Genomic DNA, 20,986 nt, shown 5'->3' on the forward strand with positions numbered 1-20,986 from the left:
AGGAGTGACATCGGAGTCAAGCAAGGCTGCCCTTTATCCCCTACCCTTTTTGGTTTATATATTGACAAATTAGAACACTGGCTAAATCTACAAGGTGGGGATGGTGTTTCGTTGGGGGAGTTTTTGATAAAGCTTCCTTTATATGTTGATGATCTTGTATTGATTGGTAAATAGGTCCATGGATTGCAGAAGCACCTATATGCCCTTGAGCATTTTTGTAAAGTAGTGGGGATGCAAGTCAATACCAGTAAGACCAAATTAATGATTTTCTCTAATAAAAGGAAGCAAAGGCAACATACATTCTTTTTTGAAGGCAACATTCTTGAAGAAGTAAATGAATACAAGTACCTTATGATCGATTTCAACAACAAGCTTAATTGGGAGGATTGCATAAAGAAGAGAATTTTAGGAGGGTTGAAAGCATTATATGCACTTCAAAACAGAGGTAGAGAGGCAAAGTTATGGGATTGGAAACGATAAAAGTGATTTTTGGGCTCCTAGTTTGTCGAGTGATATTATATGGGTGTGAACTGTGGGCTAGCAACATCCCTGTTTCAAAATGGATTTAAATTGAGAAAATCCAAAAATGTTTGATCATGATCCAGTTCAAAATAAAAAGTTAGGTTCCTTATGAGATAATGTTGAGTGAAACAAGAGCAACTTCCATTGGAGCAATTGCTATGGTGCGTCTTATAAGGTATCTAAAAAGAATTGAGCAAATGAGAGTAGGTAGATGGCTAGAAGTTATCTTCAATGAAGGCATGAGTGAACGAAAGAAATCATCGATGAGACAAAACAATAAATGGAAGCAAAAATGGAATATTTACTTCAATGCATGTCCCACAGATAACAAGGAGTTAAATAATTTTGTTATGGAGAAGTTCCGTAAGTGTATATGGGGGAAAGAGTTGGGTAGAAAGAAGAAGTACTATGTTCAGGAATTCAACCCCACTTCTGATCTCCAACAAAAATAGTACATTGGAGCCAACATTCCGTGGAGAACAAAGATTCTTATTGCTCAATTAAGAACTAATTCACATCAACTTTGGTGTGATACGGGACAGTGGAAGAGACCTAAAGAAGCTTGGGAAGAACGGGTGTGTATTTTTTGAACTTCTGGGCAATGGAATCGGAAAAACATTTCATTTTGGAATGTGATGCTTCCAGAGACATTAGGGACAATTATGGCAATATGTAAGCCACAATTCCTTGACATTGTCTTTTTAGTGAGGGAACTGCTAAAATATTAAATCAGCACATCATCGATTTAAGTAAAAAAAAAAAATTGCAAAAGATTAGATCAGCACATCATTGATTTAAGTAAAAAATAAATAAATTGCAAATGGCAAAAAAAAAAAACACTAGTAACCCCATAAACTAATTTAATAGACATTAATTTAATTTTAATGCAATGTCTGATCGCACTTCCAAATGCCACAATGGCCATATTAATATATAAATTAAATTTCCAATAAATATATTTTTTCACTCACAACAATTTTTTAATACCCCGTACATACCTATATAATACAATATTTTACAGGGGTTGCGTAACATTTTAAGGATATAATCCAAGCAGGATCCAATATTTTCTAGTGCATGTGTAACATCTTTAGGACCAGATCCAATATTTTCTAATGGGGGTGTAAATTTTTTAATTAGAAGCAGATTTTCCTGTTGCTCTAGCCCATATATGGGTAGAGTGGAATTCGCGAATGGAGTAGGCAAGTGACGATACAAAGTCTTCAGCCATCCATTTCTCTGTTCATTCAGTCCTGCCAGAGAAAGAAAGACATGGAATCAATTCCAGTTACAAGATGGAATGCGTGGCTGCCTCTGGCTTTGGCCACACTCTTCATCACGCTGACTACACGCCTGATAATTGTGCTATTATTTTATGTCGGGAAGCCGCTTCCTTCGTCATCTATTAGGCGGCACCTCACAACACTAATAGTCCTCGGATCAGGTATTTCTCTTGATCTGTCACTGAATCACGCTTTTCTTATTACATGTTTTTCTGTGATGGTCATGTTAATCTAAATAGCCTTCAAATTTCGCAAATTGAATAATCTGGGCTTGTAACACCGAAATCGATTTAAGCTAAAGATCCTATGGTGTAAAATCTTTGCCGTTAACCTTTCCAATTCATTGAGTTTTTCCAATGTGATGTTAGTAATCGCTGAAGAGTGCGGTTGTAATCACTAATCATACTTTTCTTATTACATGTCTCTCTGTGATGGTCATGTTAATCTAAATCCCCATAAAATTTCGCAAATTGAATAATCTGGGTTTGTAACACAGAAATCGATTTAAGCTAAATATCCTATGGTGTAAAATCGCTGCTGTTAACCTTTCCAAATCATTAAGTGTTTCCAATGTGATGTTAGTAATCGCTGAAGAGTGCAGTTGTAAGTCAATTAAACAATAATTTCAGACAATTGCTGGCTATCATGATTGTGGTACAATCATGGAGACCTCCACAACGATTTTAGCAGTTGCCAGTGTTTTACTTCCAAGCAGCATCTGATATTGTCTTGGTGTGGTTGGGTTTCAAACCTGGTTAGGGCTAAAAGAGGCTAGTCTAATCAGGGTCATGTTTGAATTTCATTTTTTTCTTTCTTTTTCTATTGGTTGTGATTAACTCGGTGGTAAGCACGCCCTAACCCATAATAGGAATATTAGAAATGAAATGTCGCTGGCTTACAGCCCTTGAAATATGCTCCTTAGCTGAGAAGCCGTGACTGGAGAGAATCTACTTTGCCAAATATGGGTTGCACCTGACCCCATCCTCACAAAGGCCTGCTTGCATAGGCGAGATGGTTCATCAGGGACAAAACATGTCTCTGGGACCAATGTTATCAGAACTTAAACTGGAAAAAGAATGAGTCAACCAAAAATTACATCAAAATATAATATACATACATACATCCATGTGAATCCAAACCACTGGACAGAAATATGCAAAAAATTTGATGTATATAGCTAGTAAGGTTGCTTATAATCAAAATAGCATAGAGGGCAATCCATAATTAAACCAAAATACACAAACAAAAAGGCTCTAAATGGCCTCTAGAGTCCAACAGTATGCATAGTATTAAGTTATTAACTAATAATTACTATCTTCTGCAATCTAATCATATGAAAGAATTGGTTAAAGGTTCCTCATCCTCTTGGTTTTGGCTGCTTGGAATGCATCAAGATAACATTGTGTCTCATCTCTTAGTTCATCGGAAGCTTCTTTGCAAGGTTTTATATTCCCTCTTGCATGTGTTAAGTGTTGCTTCAACTTGGGGATGCTCATCCACGATGATTTCTTTCTAATAGTAGTTACAGAGTATTTTATGCCCAACCAATTGGCAATGCTTCCATGTCGGATCCTCCTCTCTAAGAGCCATGGCAATTTTTTTACCAACAAAAATGAATCTGCAAAAAAAAATAAATACTAGGATATCTAAATTTCTAGGGAGAAAACAACAATATTATTTTAAATAAAATTAGGGTTATAGGAATAATTTTAAACTTTTATATACCTTTACAAGCACTTTAAATGAAGACTCCAAATGTGAACTTTGAATTGGAAAAACAACAACTCCAAAATTGTAGAAGAATGATGCTGAATGAGGATGAACACTCAACCCTAGTTAAATAGTAATGAAAGGGGTTTTGATTTTTTTTTTTTTGTGTGGGCCCACGTGCCTTCCATATGGTGTTGTATGGAACCCACTGGTTTATACTAGAAGTGACTTGTGTTATATAAAACTGACCATTTTTTGTCTGAACCACAAGTTCCAATTGGAAGACCTTTGAAAAGATTTGAGCAGTTGGTTTGATTGGTTTTGATAACACTGTTGGGGACTTTATCCTTGCCGGGGGCTATGAAACACTCCAACTTTAACATTGAACCAAGCCCCATTCATTGCAAGATTGAATAGACCTTGATTTTACAATATTGACACTCTATAACTAAGCTAGAGGCACTTTGAGTTTCAAGTTAACTTGGTAGACCTTATATTAAGCATTCAAATCATTACTAGTTTAATCAACTCTTAATTTAGATGTCCATCCTCTACAATGTCGAAAAGGGATTAGGTTGGGTGCAAGTTTTTGGGTGATTTGGTGGATTAAATACCCCTTAGAATTGGTGACTGTTGGAGTTTCTGTTGTGTAATCCAACCCTCAACTTTGGGGCTGCTTCTGAAAGCAACTTCCAACAAAATGATCCTACACTATAGTTCATCCTTAACATTTTGTAGATCTGGTTATTATTATTTTTTGAATAAACAACTTCCTTTGACTATTATATTGATATTGAGCAAACTATATACGCAACATTTCATCAAAAATGGGAAGTAGCCACTACAACAATTTGGAACCCTTCCAGCTAGAGCTTTAAGACCTTATACCAAAATGCCATAAAGGCTTAAACATCAATACATAAAATTTATGTCTAGGGTTGGTTGGCTTGCATAGTTTGTGAGAACTATTGTGAAACTAAAACCCCACCCGATCGTCTTTGCCTTTGGGGGTTCCCCCCATCCATCAATAGTTGACTCAATATCAAATTGATGGGATCCCACACATTATTGCCCTACTTAGGTTTGAGAGGATTTTCCACCTTTGATATGACCAAAGCCAATCACAAGAATTTGTCATTCAGGAGAGTAGGTAAAGTAGGCTAGTAATGGCACTTCTCTTGGTGCTCATAAAGAACATGACCAACTTTATCTCAAGGCTGACCTTTACATTGATGAGATTGAGTTGAACGGGTAGGGATTGTTGAAAATGTAGTGAGTAAAGGTCTTCTGGCTTGTGCCTTAGCTAGTGAAGACCTCGATTTGTCTTTCTCTAGCATGAGTGCGAGCTCATGAGTTATACTTCAGTTAGGATGGGTTTATATCCAGTTTACTGGAACGATCATCAAGATGGCATGTGTAGAGTTGGAGCTTCAATTAAGTGAAGTATTCATCAGTTTAAATACAGAACGAGGTGGGAATTACAAGTTTAGTTAGAGCGAGTTAGTCTTTAGTCTTGATTGAAGGAAGAACGAGTTAAGACTCCAAGTGTTGATTGTAGAGAGAAAGAATATCACTCTCAGTTAACTCACTATCAAAACTCAACTTGTAAAATTGAACTAGGCCTTCCTTGCATGTTCAATTGGGTTTAGAAAGAGGCGGACGAAGGCACATGGAATCACAAGTTTGTTCACGAGTTTGTGAGGTCATTCTTTGATTGTGGAGTGCGCAAAATTGAGAGCTTGTGTCCTAAGAAATAGGAGATCACAAGTGCGCAAGGATTTAGGAGATTGTGCGCAAAATCGAGAGTTTGTGTCCTAAGAAATAGGAGACCACAAGTGCACAAGAAAATAGGAGGATTTGCTCTAGAGATTAGGAGTTGATTTGTGCAAAGAAATAGGCCCAAGTGCGCAAAGATCATGGAGCTTCTAGTGCGCAAAGATCAAGGAGAAGGGATCAAGGATTGCAAGGGCAAGTCAAGGCTATTCAGCAGAGGAGCAATTCTGAGCTAGAGGGCCGAGATCAATTGTATCAGCTGAGATTAGTGAGAAGAAGCATAATGCTTTCTCAGAGACGGATTGCATTGTAATAGATCCTATTGCTCAAGAACAATAAATAAAATACCAAAACAAAGAAAGCAAGTTTTCCCATTTGGGTTTCCGGGTAAACAAGCGTGTCAATTTGTGTGCATGTGTTTTTATCTCTGGTGTTTTATTCCATTGCTTATAAATTGTTAATAAACATTGTATCTTGGTGAAAGTAAATTTGGTTTCAGTTTTCGGTTACCTTGTTTTTCAGTTATTCATCTAAGTAGTTGCATAGTTTCAAGGAAAATTAACATGGTATCAAAGCAGAGTTCAGCACAAAGACCAACACCAATTTAATCAGTTAGTGAAGAGCGCAGATTAGTTAGGAGAGCTTGCGCTAGAGTTTTGAAGAGTAGTATCTTTGGATAGCAATATGGTGTTCCAAGGACTAAGGGCAGATCCATGTTTAGAGGGAGCCTCAAACTTCTCTTGGAAGGAGCGGATCTCAGTTGTTATGCAACCGGCTCACAAAAAGATAGAAAAGATAGATCAACGACTTAAAAATCAGCCTCTTTGAGGGGGCAACCTCCTTTACATTACACAAATGAACAATTCTTGGATGATACAAATGACAAAACCTCCTTGCTACATATAGGAGTTTAAGGGGTCACAATATAATTAGAGCCGACATAACAATAATAATGTAAGGGCACAACAATAACAATAGTGGGCTTCTATGGGGCACAATAATAACAATATGGGGACAACATGGGCACAATAATAACGATAAGGGCTACAATGACAATAATAATGGGGGAATACATTAGTATTATAGGTACCTAACATGCCCCTCTCCTTCAAGAAAGTGTTGTCCTCAATTGAGACTTGAGTAGTTCTGAATGCTTTTGTATAAAATTCTCATCCTCCCATGTGGAATCTTCAACGGGTAAGTTCTTCCACTTGATGAGATACTCTGAAATTGATCGATTTCGTAGCTGTCGAGTTCTTGTTTTTGTGACTGCTTCAAGTTCCAATATGATTTTTCCTTCCTCGTCAAGTTTTGGCAATATTGTTTGAACTGAGAGTTTGTCACCTATAACCTTCTTTAAGCATGAAACATGGAAAACTGGGTGCACTCGGGAAGATGCAGGAAGCTCCAATTTGTATGCCATAGTACCAATCTTTTGCAACACCTTGTACGAACCATAATACTTTGGTGATAATTTATTATCCTTCTTATCTTGCTTAAGGGACATTTGTTTGTATGGTTGTAGTCGTAGAAATACCCAGTCACCTACATCAAAACTTCTTTTGCTGCGATGTTGATCTGCCTGTTGTTTCATTCTATTCTGCGCCAAAGTGAGGTTATCCTTTAAGAGTTGAAGAACTTGTTGTTGATGCTCGATGTGATCTTCCACTGCTTGAACCTTAGAATTTTCTCTTAAAGATGATGTGATGGACGGTGGATGATATCCATAAAGTGCCATAAATGGGGTCATTTTTGTTGCAGTATGGAAGGAAGTGTTATACCACCATTCAGCCAGAGGCAACCACTTGACCCATTGTGTCTGTTTATCAGTTACAAAGCAACAAAGATATCCTTCCAAACATTTGTTCACTATCTTAGTTTGCCCATCAGATTGAGGATGATAAGATGAGCTATGAGCTAACTGAGTACCCAAACAAGAAAATAATTCCGTCCAAAAATTTCCAGTGAAAATGGGATCTCTATCACTTACAATAATCTTTGGGTTTCCATGTAGCTTTTGTATTGTTTCCATAAATGCAGTAGCAACTATACTGGCTTTAAATGGATGAGATAATGCACAAAAGTGTGCATACTTGGTAAGTCTATCAACTACCACCATGATGACACTCTTTCCTTTAGACTTGGGTAGACTTGTGATAAAATCCATTGAAACCTCCTCCCAATGTTGACTTGGAATGGATAAAGGTTGTAACAAACCGAGGGTCTTAATTGTTTCAAATTTATTTTGTTGGCAAACCAAACATTCTGCCGCAAACTTTTGAATATCAGATTTAAGGCCATCCCAAAAAAATTCCTTCTTAACCCTGTGGTAAGTTTTTAAAAATCTTGAGTGCCCTCCTAACAGAGAGTTGTACAATTCGAGAAGAATCTTTTGTTTGAGTGGGGAATTCTTATAGAGGTATAAGCGATTTTTGTACCATAATGAATCATTTTTCCAGCTAAATGTGTCAGATGTACCGGGATCTTTGTTAAAATTGGCAACTAGGGCCAAAATCCATGTGGGTCATCTTATTTATGGCAGCTGATATTTTTCTTGGATCCCTTTCATCGAGAGGTGTAGGATTAATCTAAAGATCATCCGATTCTGATAAGTATTCATAGAATTATGAATTTATTTGCGTTATAAGACAATTTGTCAAGGTCGGCCAACAACCAAATAAACCCCACATGTTATCAACGTTTTAGTATAAATAGAGGTGGCCTTAAGTCATTTCAACACACTTGGGATCTCTTCCTCTCTCTACTTGTCTTTGGGTTTTAGTAGGAGGAGAGATCCTAAGGAATAACGTTGCCTTGATCCAGAGGGCAGAAAGCTGGAAAAGTCGGAAAAGTCGGAAAAGCTGGAACTGTCGGAAAAGCCGGAAAAGTCGGAATTGTCGGAAAAGCTAGAAATGCTGGAAAAGTCAGAACTGCCAGAAAAGCTGGAAAAGCCGGAACCGCTGGAAACGCCGGAACTGCTGGAAACGTCGGAAATGCCGGAAAAGCCGGAACTGTCGGAAAAGCCGGAACTGTCAGAAAAGACGGAATTGTCGGAAAAGCCGTAAAAGCCGGAAACGCCGAAGCTGTCGGAAAAGCTGGAAATGCCGGAAAAGCCGGAATTGCCAGAAAAGCCGGAAAAGCTGGTATTGTCGGAAAAGATGGAATTGCCGAAAAAGCTAGAAAAGCCAGAACTGCTAAAAAAGTCGGAAACTTTGGAAAAGCTGAAACTGCTAGAAAAGCCGGAAAAGCTGGAACTGCCAGAACTACCGGAAAAGATAGAACTGCTGGAAAAGCTGAAAAAGCTGGAAATGCCGGAAAAGCCGGAAAATTCGGAACTGCCAAAAAAGCCGAAAAAGCCGGAAATGCCGGAAAAGCCGAAAAAGTCGGAACTGCCGGAACTACCGGGAACAACCGGAACTGGCGGGAACAGCCGAAACTGCTAGAACTGCCGAAACAGCTGGAGCATCTGTTTCCGAAGGAGAGCAGCATGCAAGGGACAACTAACTAACATTGGGACAGTTGTATGGTACTTAGCAACAAATACACCAAGTATGCAATGTTACAGCTAGCATGCAAGGGGCAACTAGCATGCAACAACAAGCATGCTAAGGACAACAAGCATGCTAGGGACAACAAGCAAGCAAGGGACAACAAGCAAGCAAGGTGCAGCCAACACATAGGTCAGGATGGCAACAAGGTGTAGCGATGGCACATAATGCAGTACAGTGATGGGTACAGTCATGATTAATGAAGCGTGATGAGATGCAACATAGTGATGATGGGTGCAACATGGTGCAGCGCGGTGAGGTGCAACATGATGACGAAATGCAGCACAACGATAGTTGAAGGAGTTGCCTTGGAGAATTAGTTGAAGCAACATGTCTTCAACTGATCTCATGTATCATCTTCTTAGAGATGATCTATGCTCTTATCTAGATAAGTAAGTGTTGACTTCTGTTGTAAACGTACTATCTCTCTCTCTCTCTGTTGAACTATAGAACATATAAGAATAATTGATCAAGGGTTTCCCCACATTGGGGTTTGTCCCTGGCTAGCGCCACATCTTGTGTCCTCTTGTCTTGGCTTGTCTTCTACGATTTATGTTTATGTTCTATCTGCAGTTTACTTTAATGCTGATGTGATTGCTAATCTGGAAAATATATGGAGCTAATTGTGAAAATTGAAATAAATTGCTCTAAGCATAGAACATACCTAAAATTAACATGGTATCGGAGCTGAGGTGAAGACAATGCCCAAGCAAGAGTGAAAGAGCAATCACCAAAGACAGTTGGGAAAGGATAAACGGATCAGTGGATTCCTCATCCCTCTTCAAATTCACCAAGGGTGAAGTCGAAGCAGAGAATATTATCAGAATGGTACAGTGAAATATGGCCTACCTAAAGATCACTTCATTGGAAGACCGGATCTCAGGGTGGAAGGAAAGGCAGATAACTAGTTTGGCCATTATGCGAAGGAGTGTCCGAATGGACACATCACTTGATGATGATAACAATCATTCTAGGGACATCTTCAATGATCAAAGGAATGACAGGTAATGCAAGTCATCAAGGAAATGGTCGACTCTTCATAGAAAGCAAGGAACCCCAAGTATGAAGAATCAAATGTTGTTTCTGATAAGATAAAGAAGCGTTATCTTGTATTGGCCCTCTCCTTCAGATTCTTTGGGAATCTGGCTTATAGATTGTAGTGCTTCAAGGCACTTCATCAAATAGATGGGTGCACTCTCTAATTTGGTAGAGATGGAAACAATCATGGGATTATACTTGGAGCCGATGCCACCTATCCTGGAAAGGGTGGAGGGAATGTTAACTCTCAATTGAAAAAGGGTAACTCGATTCGTTTACAGAATCTCTTTTATGTACCTGATCACAAGAAGAACCTGGTGTCCATCTCGGAAATGGAAGTCAAAGGTTTCAGGGTGGCATTCATCGATGGAAAGGTACGTGTTAAAAAATATAATTTTCAAAGATGCTTTTTCTCATGGGTTCAGGATTGGCAATTTGTATCAAGTTGCAGTATGGTCCATTGGGGATCATGTCAATTGACATATTGCATCTATAACACCGGAGGTCTACCTATGGGGCCCTACCTGATGTGAATCAAATGGTGATAGGGATGTCTGAATTCAAGTAGAGCATGAAGGGACATGTCTGAGATGTACTGAATGAAAATCTTATAAGGGGACCATTCTCCTCATGCAGCAGGTCCACAGGTTTGGAACAACCAGAGGAGTTTGAGATTCATGATCGGGAATCTCATGTATACAGGTGGAAGAAATCCCTCTATGGCTTGAAGCAAAACACCCCGGGCGTAGTATGAGAGGATTGATAGCTGTCTGATGAAGCTGAGATTCACTAGGAGTGAAACCGATCCAAACCATTACCCGAAGGTTGTGGATGATAGACCTCTCATACCGGCACCTTATGAGGACGACCTATTTCTGACAGGTGCAGATCCTCTCATTTGCAGAAGTAAGAGGGAGTTGGATTCCGAATGTGGAATGATAAACTGCAAGCCTGTGACTACCTCGAGGATCTTAACTTTCAGAAGTTATATGGTAGTGATGTCGGACCAGATTTGGGAAATGCCTCTGAGTTTCATAAACTCATTCGCGTTGATGTTCTTGGTGAACTTCCGTCTGGACATATGTTTTGCAGTTAGCATGGTGAGCTCATATTTGGTTGAGCCTCACTGGATTGGTGCCAAGAATCTTCTGAGATATCTTTGGGGCACAATCTCTCATGGATTGAGATACACTATTGGAAATATGAAACTGCATGATTATTTGAATGCTGACTAGGCAGGCAGCATGGAGGATCACTAGAGCACTTCTCAGTGCTAGTTCTCTTTGGATTCTGCTTCGATATCATGGATGAGCAGGAAGCAGAAGTCGGTTGCTATAAGCACCACCGAGATCGAATACATAGCTACGAGTATGATCTCGTGTGAAGCTGCATGGTTGCAGAAGCTCTTAAGTGAGCTATTTGTACACATGATGAATACCACTGTGATTCTCTGTGACAACCAAAGGGGGGATTCGATTATTGAGGAATCCTGTATTCGATGATTGCTCCAGCAAATAGACATCAGATACTGCCTCGTTTGTGATATGGTAAGTCGATGAGCGAGGAGGCTCCATCGCATTGAGACTGATGTACAGGTCGCAGACATTTTGTCAAAGCCCCGGGGAAAGGTCAAATCTGTGACTTTCCCGAACGACTTGGAGTCGTTGAGAGACCTTCTTATAAGGGTCCTGCATGTTGCATGCATTGAGCTCTAGGAGCTATGGGGGGCTTGGGGTACTTACTAGAGCAACATACGACTACAGGGCGACTCACCCTCCCTTGGTGGTGCGCTATGAATAGGATGATTTGTTCTCCGTGGTGACTATGGAATAGGATGATTAGTTCTCCTGTGGGTCAGGATGATTTATTCTCCGTGGCGACTGTGGAACAGGATGATTAGTTCTCTTGTGGGCTAGGATGATTAGTTCTCAGTGGCATCCATTGACAGGATGATTCATTCTCCTGTGGACAAGATGATTAGTTCTTCTGTCGAGGCATCCTACCCATGCAGTTTGGGACTCATGGGAAGTACCTCTCATTTGATCAATGAGCAGGGAAATGAGGATAGGGACCATATTAGTACTATCGATGGACGCATCGCTGTATCTACCGTACTCCCTATGCTAGGATGACCTCCATTGATCTAGGATCAATGAAACTGATCTGGGATCAGTATGAGTGGTTTGAGACACTCTCTTGTGACATTGATCTGGGATAAATGAAACTAATCTGGGATTAGTATGAGTGGTTTGAGACACTCTCTTGTGACATTGATCTGGGATCAATGAAAATGATTTGGGATCAGTATGAGTGGTTTGAGACACTCTCTTGTGATATTGATCTGGGATCAATAAAACTGACTTCAGTTTAGTAAGAGTGATGTGACACACTCTCTTCAGATGAAATTGACTTCGGGTCAGTAGAGAATGGTATGAGACATTCTCGATCAATCCTTCTTCTTCATGGTTCAGTAGAGCAGAGCAAAGCAGAGCAGAGCAGAGCACAGCAGATCAAAGCAGAGTAGAGCAGAGCAGAGCTTAGTAGAGTAGATCTCAGAAGATCAGAGCAGTGCAGGGCACTGATGGCAGAGATAGTACAGTCGGACATATGGATCAACGGATGGAGTTCTCTCTAGTTGAGAGGGAGTGTTAAAATTGGCAACTAGGGCCAAACTCCATGTGGGTCATCTTATTTATGGCAGATATTTTTCTTGGATCCCTCTCATCGAGAGGTGTAGGATTGATCTAAAGATCATCCGATTCTGATAAGTATTCATGGAGTTATGAATTTATTTGCGTTATAAGACAATTCGTCAAGGTCGGCCAACAACCAAATAAACCCCACATGTGCTTAACGTTTTAGTATAAATAGAGGTGGTCTTCACGTCATTTCAACACACTTGGGATCTCTTCCTTTCTCTACTTGTCTTTGGGTTTTAGTAGGAGGAGAGATCCTAAGGAATAACGTTGCCCTGATCCAGAGAGCAGAAAGCCGGAACTGCCGGAACTGTCGAAAAAGCCGGAACTGCCGGAACTGTCGAAAAAGCCAGAAAAGCCGGAAAAGCCGGAACTGCCGGAAAAGCTGGAACTGCCGGAAAAGTCAGAAAAGCCAGAAAATTCGAAAAAGCCGGAATTGTCGGAAAAGCCGGAACTGTCGGAAAAGACAGAATTGTCGGAAAAGCTGGAACTGTCGGAAAAGACAGAATTGCTAGAAAATACGGAATTGCTGGAAAAGCCGGAACTGCCGGAAAAGACGAAACTGCTGGAAAAGCAGGAAAAGTCGGAATTGATGGAAAAGCCAGAAATTTCGGAAAAGCCGGAACTGCTAGAAAAGCCAGAAAAGCCGAAACTGCCGGAAAAGACGGAACTGTCGGAAGCATTTCTTGTAGCAACTGATATTTTTCTTGGATCCCTCTCATCGAGAGGTGTAGGATTGATCGAAAGATCATCCGATTTTGATAAGTATTCATGGAGTTATGAATTTATTTGCGTTATAAGACAATTCGTCAAGGTCGGCCAACAACCAAATAAACCCCACGTGTGCTCAACGTTTAAGTATAAATAGAGGTGGCCTTCAAGTCATTTCAACACACTTGGGATCTCTTCCTCTCTCTACCTGTCTTTGGGTTTTAGTAGGAGGAGAGATCCTAAGGAATAACGTTGTCGTGATCCAGAGGGTAGAAAAGTCGGAACTGCCGGAAAAGCTGGAAAAGCCGGAACTGCCGGAAAATCATCATCTTATTTATGGCAGCTGATATTTTTCTTGGATCCCTCTCATAGAGAGGTGTAGGATTAATCTAAAGATCATCCGATTTTGAACACATTTGGGATCTGTTCCTCAAGTGGCCTTCAAGTCATTTCAACACACTTGGGATCTCTTCCTCTCTCTACTTGTCTTTGGGTTTTATTAGGAGGAGAGATCCTAAGGAATAACATTGCACTGATCCAGAGGGCAGAAAGCCGGAACTGTCGGAAAAGCCAGAAAAGCTGGAAAGCCGGAAAGGCCGGAAGGATCATCTTATTTATGGCAGCTGATATTTTTCTTGGATCCCTCTCATCGAGAGGTGTAGGATTGATCTAAAGATCATCCGATTCTGATAAGTATTCATGGAGTTATGAATTTATTTGCGTTATAAGACAATTCGTCAAGGTCGACCAACAACCCAATAAACCCCACATGTGCTCAACGTTTTAGTATAAATAGAGGTGGCCTTCAAGTCATTTCAACACACTTGGGATCTCTTCCTCTCTCTACTTGTCTTTGGGTTTTACTAGGAGGAGAGATCTTAAGGAATAACGTTGCCCTGATCCAGAGGGCAGAAAGCCAGAACTGCTGGAAAAGCCGGAAAATCCGGAATTGCCGGAAAAGCCGGAATTGACGGAAAAGCCGGAAAAGCTGGAACTGACGGAAAAGCCGGAAATGCCGGAAAAGCCAGAACTGCTAGAAAAGCTGGAAACGCCGGAACTGTCGGAAGCATTTCTTTCCGCCATTAGGAAGCATTTCTTGTAGCAACCTTGTCAAACCTTCCTTGAAACCTTCCATGTCTGCTTTTAAACCATTCTTAAAATCTTCCATATTATCTTTCATGTCAACCATATTAGCTTTCATGTCATCCATATTAGCTTTCATGCCATTCTTCAATCCTTCCATGTCTGATTTTAAGCTATTCTTCAAACCATCCATCTTAGCTTCCATTTCATTTTTGGTTACTCTTTGTGAGAGCGAAAATTGTTGCACTTGGTCTCGTAATTTTGATATATCATGTTGCATTTCTTCTTCTTCTTCATGCATCATAGTAGAACTTTCGGGTTGCTTACTAGGTGTTTCCATTTTCTTTCTTCGGGGCATCAATTAATGAGTATTATGCTTCACTATGCCCTTTGAATCACTTCAAATTATTTTTTCAAACAAAACTTATGCAAATTTAAAAAAAATACACACTTTTTTTTCTTTGTAGGAGCTCGATATTGAATCTGTTGTATCTCTGTAATGGTGGATCTCCAAGGTTTGAAATTTCGTCCTGTGGTAGCCCTCTGAGTCCTCTTTCCAACCCCACAAGTTTGATCGAGATTGGATTCTCCAAGAAAGCGTTATGCCTAATCTCCCACAATGACCTGATTATAGACTGGTTCAGTAGAGCGAACTTGTACGAAGTGCCACGTGTCACTGTTTCGACCTTCGGACCTGAAAACAATACCCAACAAACTATAGTCTGTCATCTTTCTGTCACTTCTTACAAAATTCGAATTCGATGCTCAGAGAGAAAGTTATGACGATTTTCCCAAGGTCACTTGTTTGAGATGGAATTCGGGAGCCTGCAAAAACCCTAACTTCCTTGGATCATATCTCCGAAAATATAGCGAGACAAGATCTGAAATTTGGACAAGATGTTCATCAAGATTTCGTCTCAAATGGGTTTTTTCAGCTTCTAAAGCTTCGTAGAAAAAAAGTTATAGCGAAAATGCCACGAGGACTTGTTTGAAGCAGCGAAACCCTAGAATCCAAAGCTTTGATACCAAATGTTATGCAACCAGCTCACAAAAAGATAGAAAATATAGATCAATGACTTCAAAATCAGTCTCTTCGAGGGGGCAACCTCCTTTGCATTACACAAATGAACAATTCTTGGATAATACAAATGATAAAACCTCCTTTCTATATATAGGAGTCTAAGGGGTCACAATATAATTAGAGCCGACATAACAATAATAATGTAAGGGCACAACAATAACAACAGTGGGTTTCTATGGGGCACAATAATAACATTATGGGGACAACATGGGCACAATAATAACAATAAGGGCTACAATGACAATAATAATGGGGGAATACACTAGTATTATATGGACCTAACATCAGTGGTGTTGGAAGATAATGGGGTGCCAAAATTTGTGTCGGAACAAATAGCTCCACCTCAAGATTCCTAACAGTTGATGTAGCTTAATAAGAATGACACCAAGGCTAGGAGGATCATTCTTGAGGGGTTTAGTGACCATATTATCCCTCATCTCCATGGGAAGAAAACATATGAGATGTGGAAAGCCATCTTAGATTTGTATTAGGGTTCCAGAGTCCAGTGATGCCAAGAATCTTGGTTTGAAGGTGTTGACAGGGCGAATTTTCGCTATGCCAACAAGGGGAACTAACCCGATTGCAGACCCCAATTAGATCCGCTTTCGTTTGAAGTGGCTAGTTCCAACAGGTTTTAAAGGATCCCGTAAACTGTTATAGATGTTGAAAGATTGCTTCTTGGAGGAAGACTTCAATTAAATCAACAAAAGAAACAACTAACCTATATGTATCAAATCTTATCTACGCTAATTCTAACTACTTATGCTAGTCCTAACTATTCTAATCTATCCTGCAGGAGCATAACAAAAGGAGGTTAAACATCATATATAGATTCCAAGTCCTAATGAATCAATTACTGGTTCACAGATGAACAAGGCTGTATTAAATCTTAATTGCAATCTAATTACTTATACAGGAATACACATTCCTTTCCATACAAATAAAACTTGCAACTGATGTTTAACAAGGTCTCAAATCAGCAATCGCTCATGAATTAACCATGGTAACAAATCATATTTGAATAACCAAGACTAGTCACGAACTATTTGTTATCAATATGCACAAAACAAATCACATTTATATTTATGCCAGCAACAACATCCTAATTCTAAACACATGAAAGAAGAGGCAAATGAATCTGAAAAAAGGCTCTTTCTTGACCAAACAGTCTTCTTTATTAGCACAACAAAAAATCAAAAGTCGTTCTGCCCAAAAAAAAGTCCTCCCTTTGTCTTCAGAGGTAATATTTATGTAGAAGGAACTGACCCTCTGTCTCCCTTCACCTTTCACCTCCCCATTCTTTTCAATATACAAATCAAAATATACAATTGTAGAACAGTTGGTGTAACTGCTGACACGTAGAGGGCATATCTGCTGGAGCGCTCCATTTCCTGTGGAAATGAATAGATGTTGATTAAAAGAGGATGGCTGCGTGTCATCCCTTCGCACCTATAATATCCTGTTTCAGGGATATTCCTCAAACCCAAGCAAACTCCAACCCAATACGTGCAAATGATATAGTAACCGGGAAGCTCAAAAAAAATAATAGTGGTGCAACATATAACAATATAAACACGGAATACAAGCAGATGCTCAAGAAATGCAGAGAGAAATGCTAAGCCATTTTATTACACTGAGTAATGGAATGAGTACAAGAGGTGATCAGAAAGATAGCACCTCGGCTTGCTTAAGGCAAGTGAAGAAATACACTGAGAATAGCAAGGAAATGGCTTCTCTCTGAACTGCGTCCACGCTGCCGGAGAACTGTTGTGTTGCTACTGGAACCAAATGAGGATTTGGGGCTGTTCCCCTCCTCAGAAAACGCTGAAACTCTGGAATCCGACTCTACTCAATAAACCCAGAAAAGCCCAGAAAGCTTTTCAAAAATGGCTGACCCCCGAAAATTGTCCCCTTGAGGACCTACGCAATCCCTCAAGGCTCTGCGCTGCCACAGAATGGAACCCTCCAAAACTCCGCCCGAAACTCTGCCAAAATCCTCCAATATGCAAGGGCTGATCCTTTGCTCAATTTCCCCAGTTGAAATCCTTTGCAAAACCCTCAATCTGGAACTCCCACCAAAAGAACTGCATCCCTCTCTCAAGACTGCGCAGTTATCCAAAAATGCTCAGTTCCTCCTCACTCCAAAGGTCAATCCTCCTGCAAAGATTGCTGAAAACTACCTTGCTCGAGCAGGCACTCGAAGTCCCCCGGGGCTAAGGGTGAGATCTCCGAACGGAGACACTCGTTGCACTAAACAGTGCTGTAGACCGGCTAAATAGCCAGCGTGCTCTAAGTCGAAGTGACTAGCTCAAATGCACATAATCAAATGCCAAAATGAGGAGGCTCCTCTCTCCTTTATAGCATTGGCCCTTCTCAACCCTAAGGCCCACCTCTTCCAACGTAGCCTTTCTCTTGCCACGTGTTTTTCTCCATCTGCGCAGTCCCTCCAAGTGTCTACATGGGACCCCCCTCTACGTGGTCCTTTGGCTCCCTTGGCTCCCCTTTAAGTTACAACGTTGTGCTACTAGGGAGTGACTTTATTCTAAAAGTGAGTTATGCCCCCCTTTCCTCACCTTTTTATTTATAAATAACTATAGAAGGCAAAATTGAGCAAAAATCGAATATTCCAATTAGCCATGGCTAATTAGGAATATTACAGTCTCCCCCGGCGTTGCTTGAAGTCATGAATGCTGCAAAATTTTTTCACTCTCCCAAGTGGCATCCTCATTCGGTAAATTCTTCCACCTCACCAAGAATTCCTGGACCGTCCTGCTTCGTAGCTGCCTCTCCCTGGTATCAATAATAGCCTCTAGCTGCAACACCAAATGCCCCTCATCATCCGGGGCGGTAGCTCATCTGTCACTGTCACATGCTGTCCCAATGCCTTCTTCAGGCATGATACATGAAAGACATTATGAATCTTGGTGCCTTGGGGCAGCTCCAACTCATACGCAACCTGTCCAATCCCGCGTATCACCCTGTATGGCCCATAAATGCAGGGATTGAGCTTTTCAGCCCCCTTCTGCTTCAATGACGACTGTCGGTATGGCTGTAATCGTAGGTAGACCAAGTCCCCTACCTCAAACTGTCTCTCCACCCGACCCCTGTCAGCATACAGCTTCTGCTGGTTCTGCGTTGTAGCCATATTATCCTTGAGAGCTTGGAGAATATCCTGAGTCTCTTGGATCCAAATCTTGGCTCTCGGAGCCTTGCTAGCACCAAACATCACGTCAGCAAAAGATAAAGGATGATATCTATACAAAGCATAGAATGGTGACATACTGATGGACATGTGATGTGTAGTGTTGTAGCAGTACTCCCCTAGGTGCAGCCACTTCAGCCATGCTTTTTGCTGCCTACTGACATAGTTACACAAGTAGCCCTCCAGCCACTTGTTAACTATCTCTGTCTGCCCGTCTGTCTGTGGGTCATAACTGGTACTCGGTGTCAACTCCGTCCCCACCAACTAGAAAAGCTCCTGCCAAAATCCGCCCATGAAATGGCTGTCCCTGTCATTGGTGATGGTCTTAGGAAGACCATGTAACCTAAAGACCTCTCTGAAGAACAGTTCGGCCACCTGTGCTGCTGTGTAGTGCGTGGATATGGCGAAAAAATGTGCGTACTTTGTCAGTCGATCAACGACGACAAAGATGCAATCCTTGCCCTGTACCATGAGCAACCCTGTGATGAAGTCCATCGAAATACACTCCCATCTCCCCTCTGGAATGGGAAGAGGTTGCAATAATCCTGCGGGATGGCTCATCTTCCCCTTGTTCCTCTGGCAAACATCGCACTCTCGGACATGCTGGAGTACGTCCTCCTTGAGGCCCTTCCATGAGAACCTCTCTCTAATAGCCCTATAGGCTTTGGTAAACCCTTGATGGCCGACGAATGGTGAATCATGTGATGCCTGAAGTATCTTTTTCTTGAGCTGAGATCCCTCAGTCAAGAAGATCCAGTCCCTGTAGTAGATGATCTCATTGACCACCCTGTACCTGTCATCCGCCACCTGCCCATCTAGAACCTCACATGCAACTCTGTCCTTGGAGTACTCTAGTAAGAGTCGAGCCCTCCAGCCTGTGTCCAAGCTCATAAGAGACAACGTGGTTGGTCTACGTGAAAGGGCATCTACTACCACGTTGTTCTTACCCTTGACATACTCAATGTCAAAGTCATATGCTTGGATCTTACTGATCCACTTCTGCTGCCTCTCCTGTAGTTGCTTTTGCTTCAAAAAGAATCTGAGGCTGTTGTGATCAGTCCTCACCCTGAACCTGTTACCCACTAAATATTGCCGGAACTTGGCCAATGCATGCATGATGGCCAGCATCTCCTTGTCGTATATAGAATACAACCTCTCGTGCGGAAGGAGCTTCTGGCTCTCAAAGGCTATAGGGGGACCTCCCTGCATCAATACTGCGTCGATCCCCTCCCGACGCATCACACTCCAAAACAAATGGCTGCGAAAAATCCGGCAATGCAAGCACTGGGCAGCTACTCATAACCTCCTTGAGCCTATCAAAGGCTCGCTGCGCTGTATCTGACCAACTGAATGCTCCCTTCCTCGTCAGATCTGTCAGGGGTGCAACAAGCTGTGAGAAACTCTTGACGAACTCCGGTAGTAAGTACAAATGCCAATGAATCCCCGAAGTTCTGTCACGTTCCTTGGCTCCGACCAATCTCTGATGGCCCTAATCTTCTCCTCGTGGACTCTCACTCTGTCCACCCCTATGATGTGTCCCAAGTACAACATCTCCGTCAACCCAAACTCACACTTGGAGAGCTTGGCATAGAACTGCTGCTCCTCCAAGATGCGCAACACTGTCTCAATGTGCTGGAGATGCTCCTCCCAAGTCCTGCTGTAAATGAGTATATCATCAAAGAACACCAACACAAACTTCCTCAAGTGACTGCGAAAGATGTGATTCATGCAGGACTGGAATGTAGCTGGGGCGTTGGTTAGCCCGAAGGGCATCGCCAAAAACTCAAAGTGCCCATAGTGACACCTAAAGGCGGTCTTGGGAATGTCCTATTCCCTCACGCGAATTTGATGGTATCCAGATCTCAAATCAATCTTTGAGAAGAACCGTGCTCTTCTCAACTCATCCATCAACTCATCGATCCTGGGTATGGGGTACCTGTTCTTCAATGTCTTCTTGTTCAGGGCCCTGTAGTCAATGCACATCCTCAATGTGTCGTCCTTCTTCTTCACCAACACCATGGAAGAAGCAAAAGGACTCATGCTCGCCCGAATGTGCCCAAGAGCCAGCAACTCCTGAATGGCCCGCTCAATCTCATCCCGATAGGCCTTGGGATGCCTATAGGGAGTAGTAATCACTGCCTGTATGCCCTGCTCAAGCTCAATGATGTGCTCAAACCCCCGGTCCGGTGGCTGTTTTGGTGGAATCTCCCCAAATACTGTGGCATACCGGTCAAGGATGGACTGTATCTTTGGGTGCACTGTTTCTCCTGTAGTCCCTGTCTCTGATGCACGCAGCTCCACTGCCCACTCTATGTCTCCCTTCTGGAGGACTGCCTCCA

General features: G+C 41.5%; 1 protein-coding gene across 2 annotated transcripts in view; it reads left to right on the forward strand.

Annotated features, from left to right (window-relative positions):
* Positions 1-1,560: 1,560 nt before the first annotated feature.
* LOC149151943 (UDP-N-acetylglucosamine transferase subunit ALG14-like protein) overlaps positions 1,561-20,986 on the forward strand; it is a 94,648-nt gene continuing 75,222 nt past the window's right edge. Inside the window, exon 1 of one of the 2 annotated variants that reach the window (XM_089440017.1) lies at positions 1,561-1,966. In XM_089440017.1, coding sequence (XP_089296143.1) covers positions 1,795-1,966 — 172 coding nt within the window. In that variant the 5' untranslated portion in view covers positions 1,561-1,794. The remainder of the gene's footprint in view (positions 1,967-20,986) is intronic. The other variant, XM_089440016.1, reaches the window with a different exon arrangement.

Source organism: Pinus tabuliformis, chromosome 9, assembly GCF_031772625.1.
Source record: "Pinus tabuliformis cultivar Carrire ecotype Pingquan chromosome 9, CPIR1, whole genome shotgun sequence".
NCBI lineage: Eukaryota > Viridiplantae > Streptophyta > Pinopsida > Pinales > Pinaceae > Pinus > Pinus tabuliformis.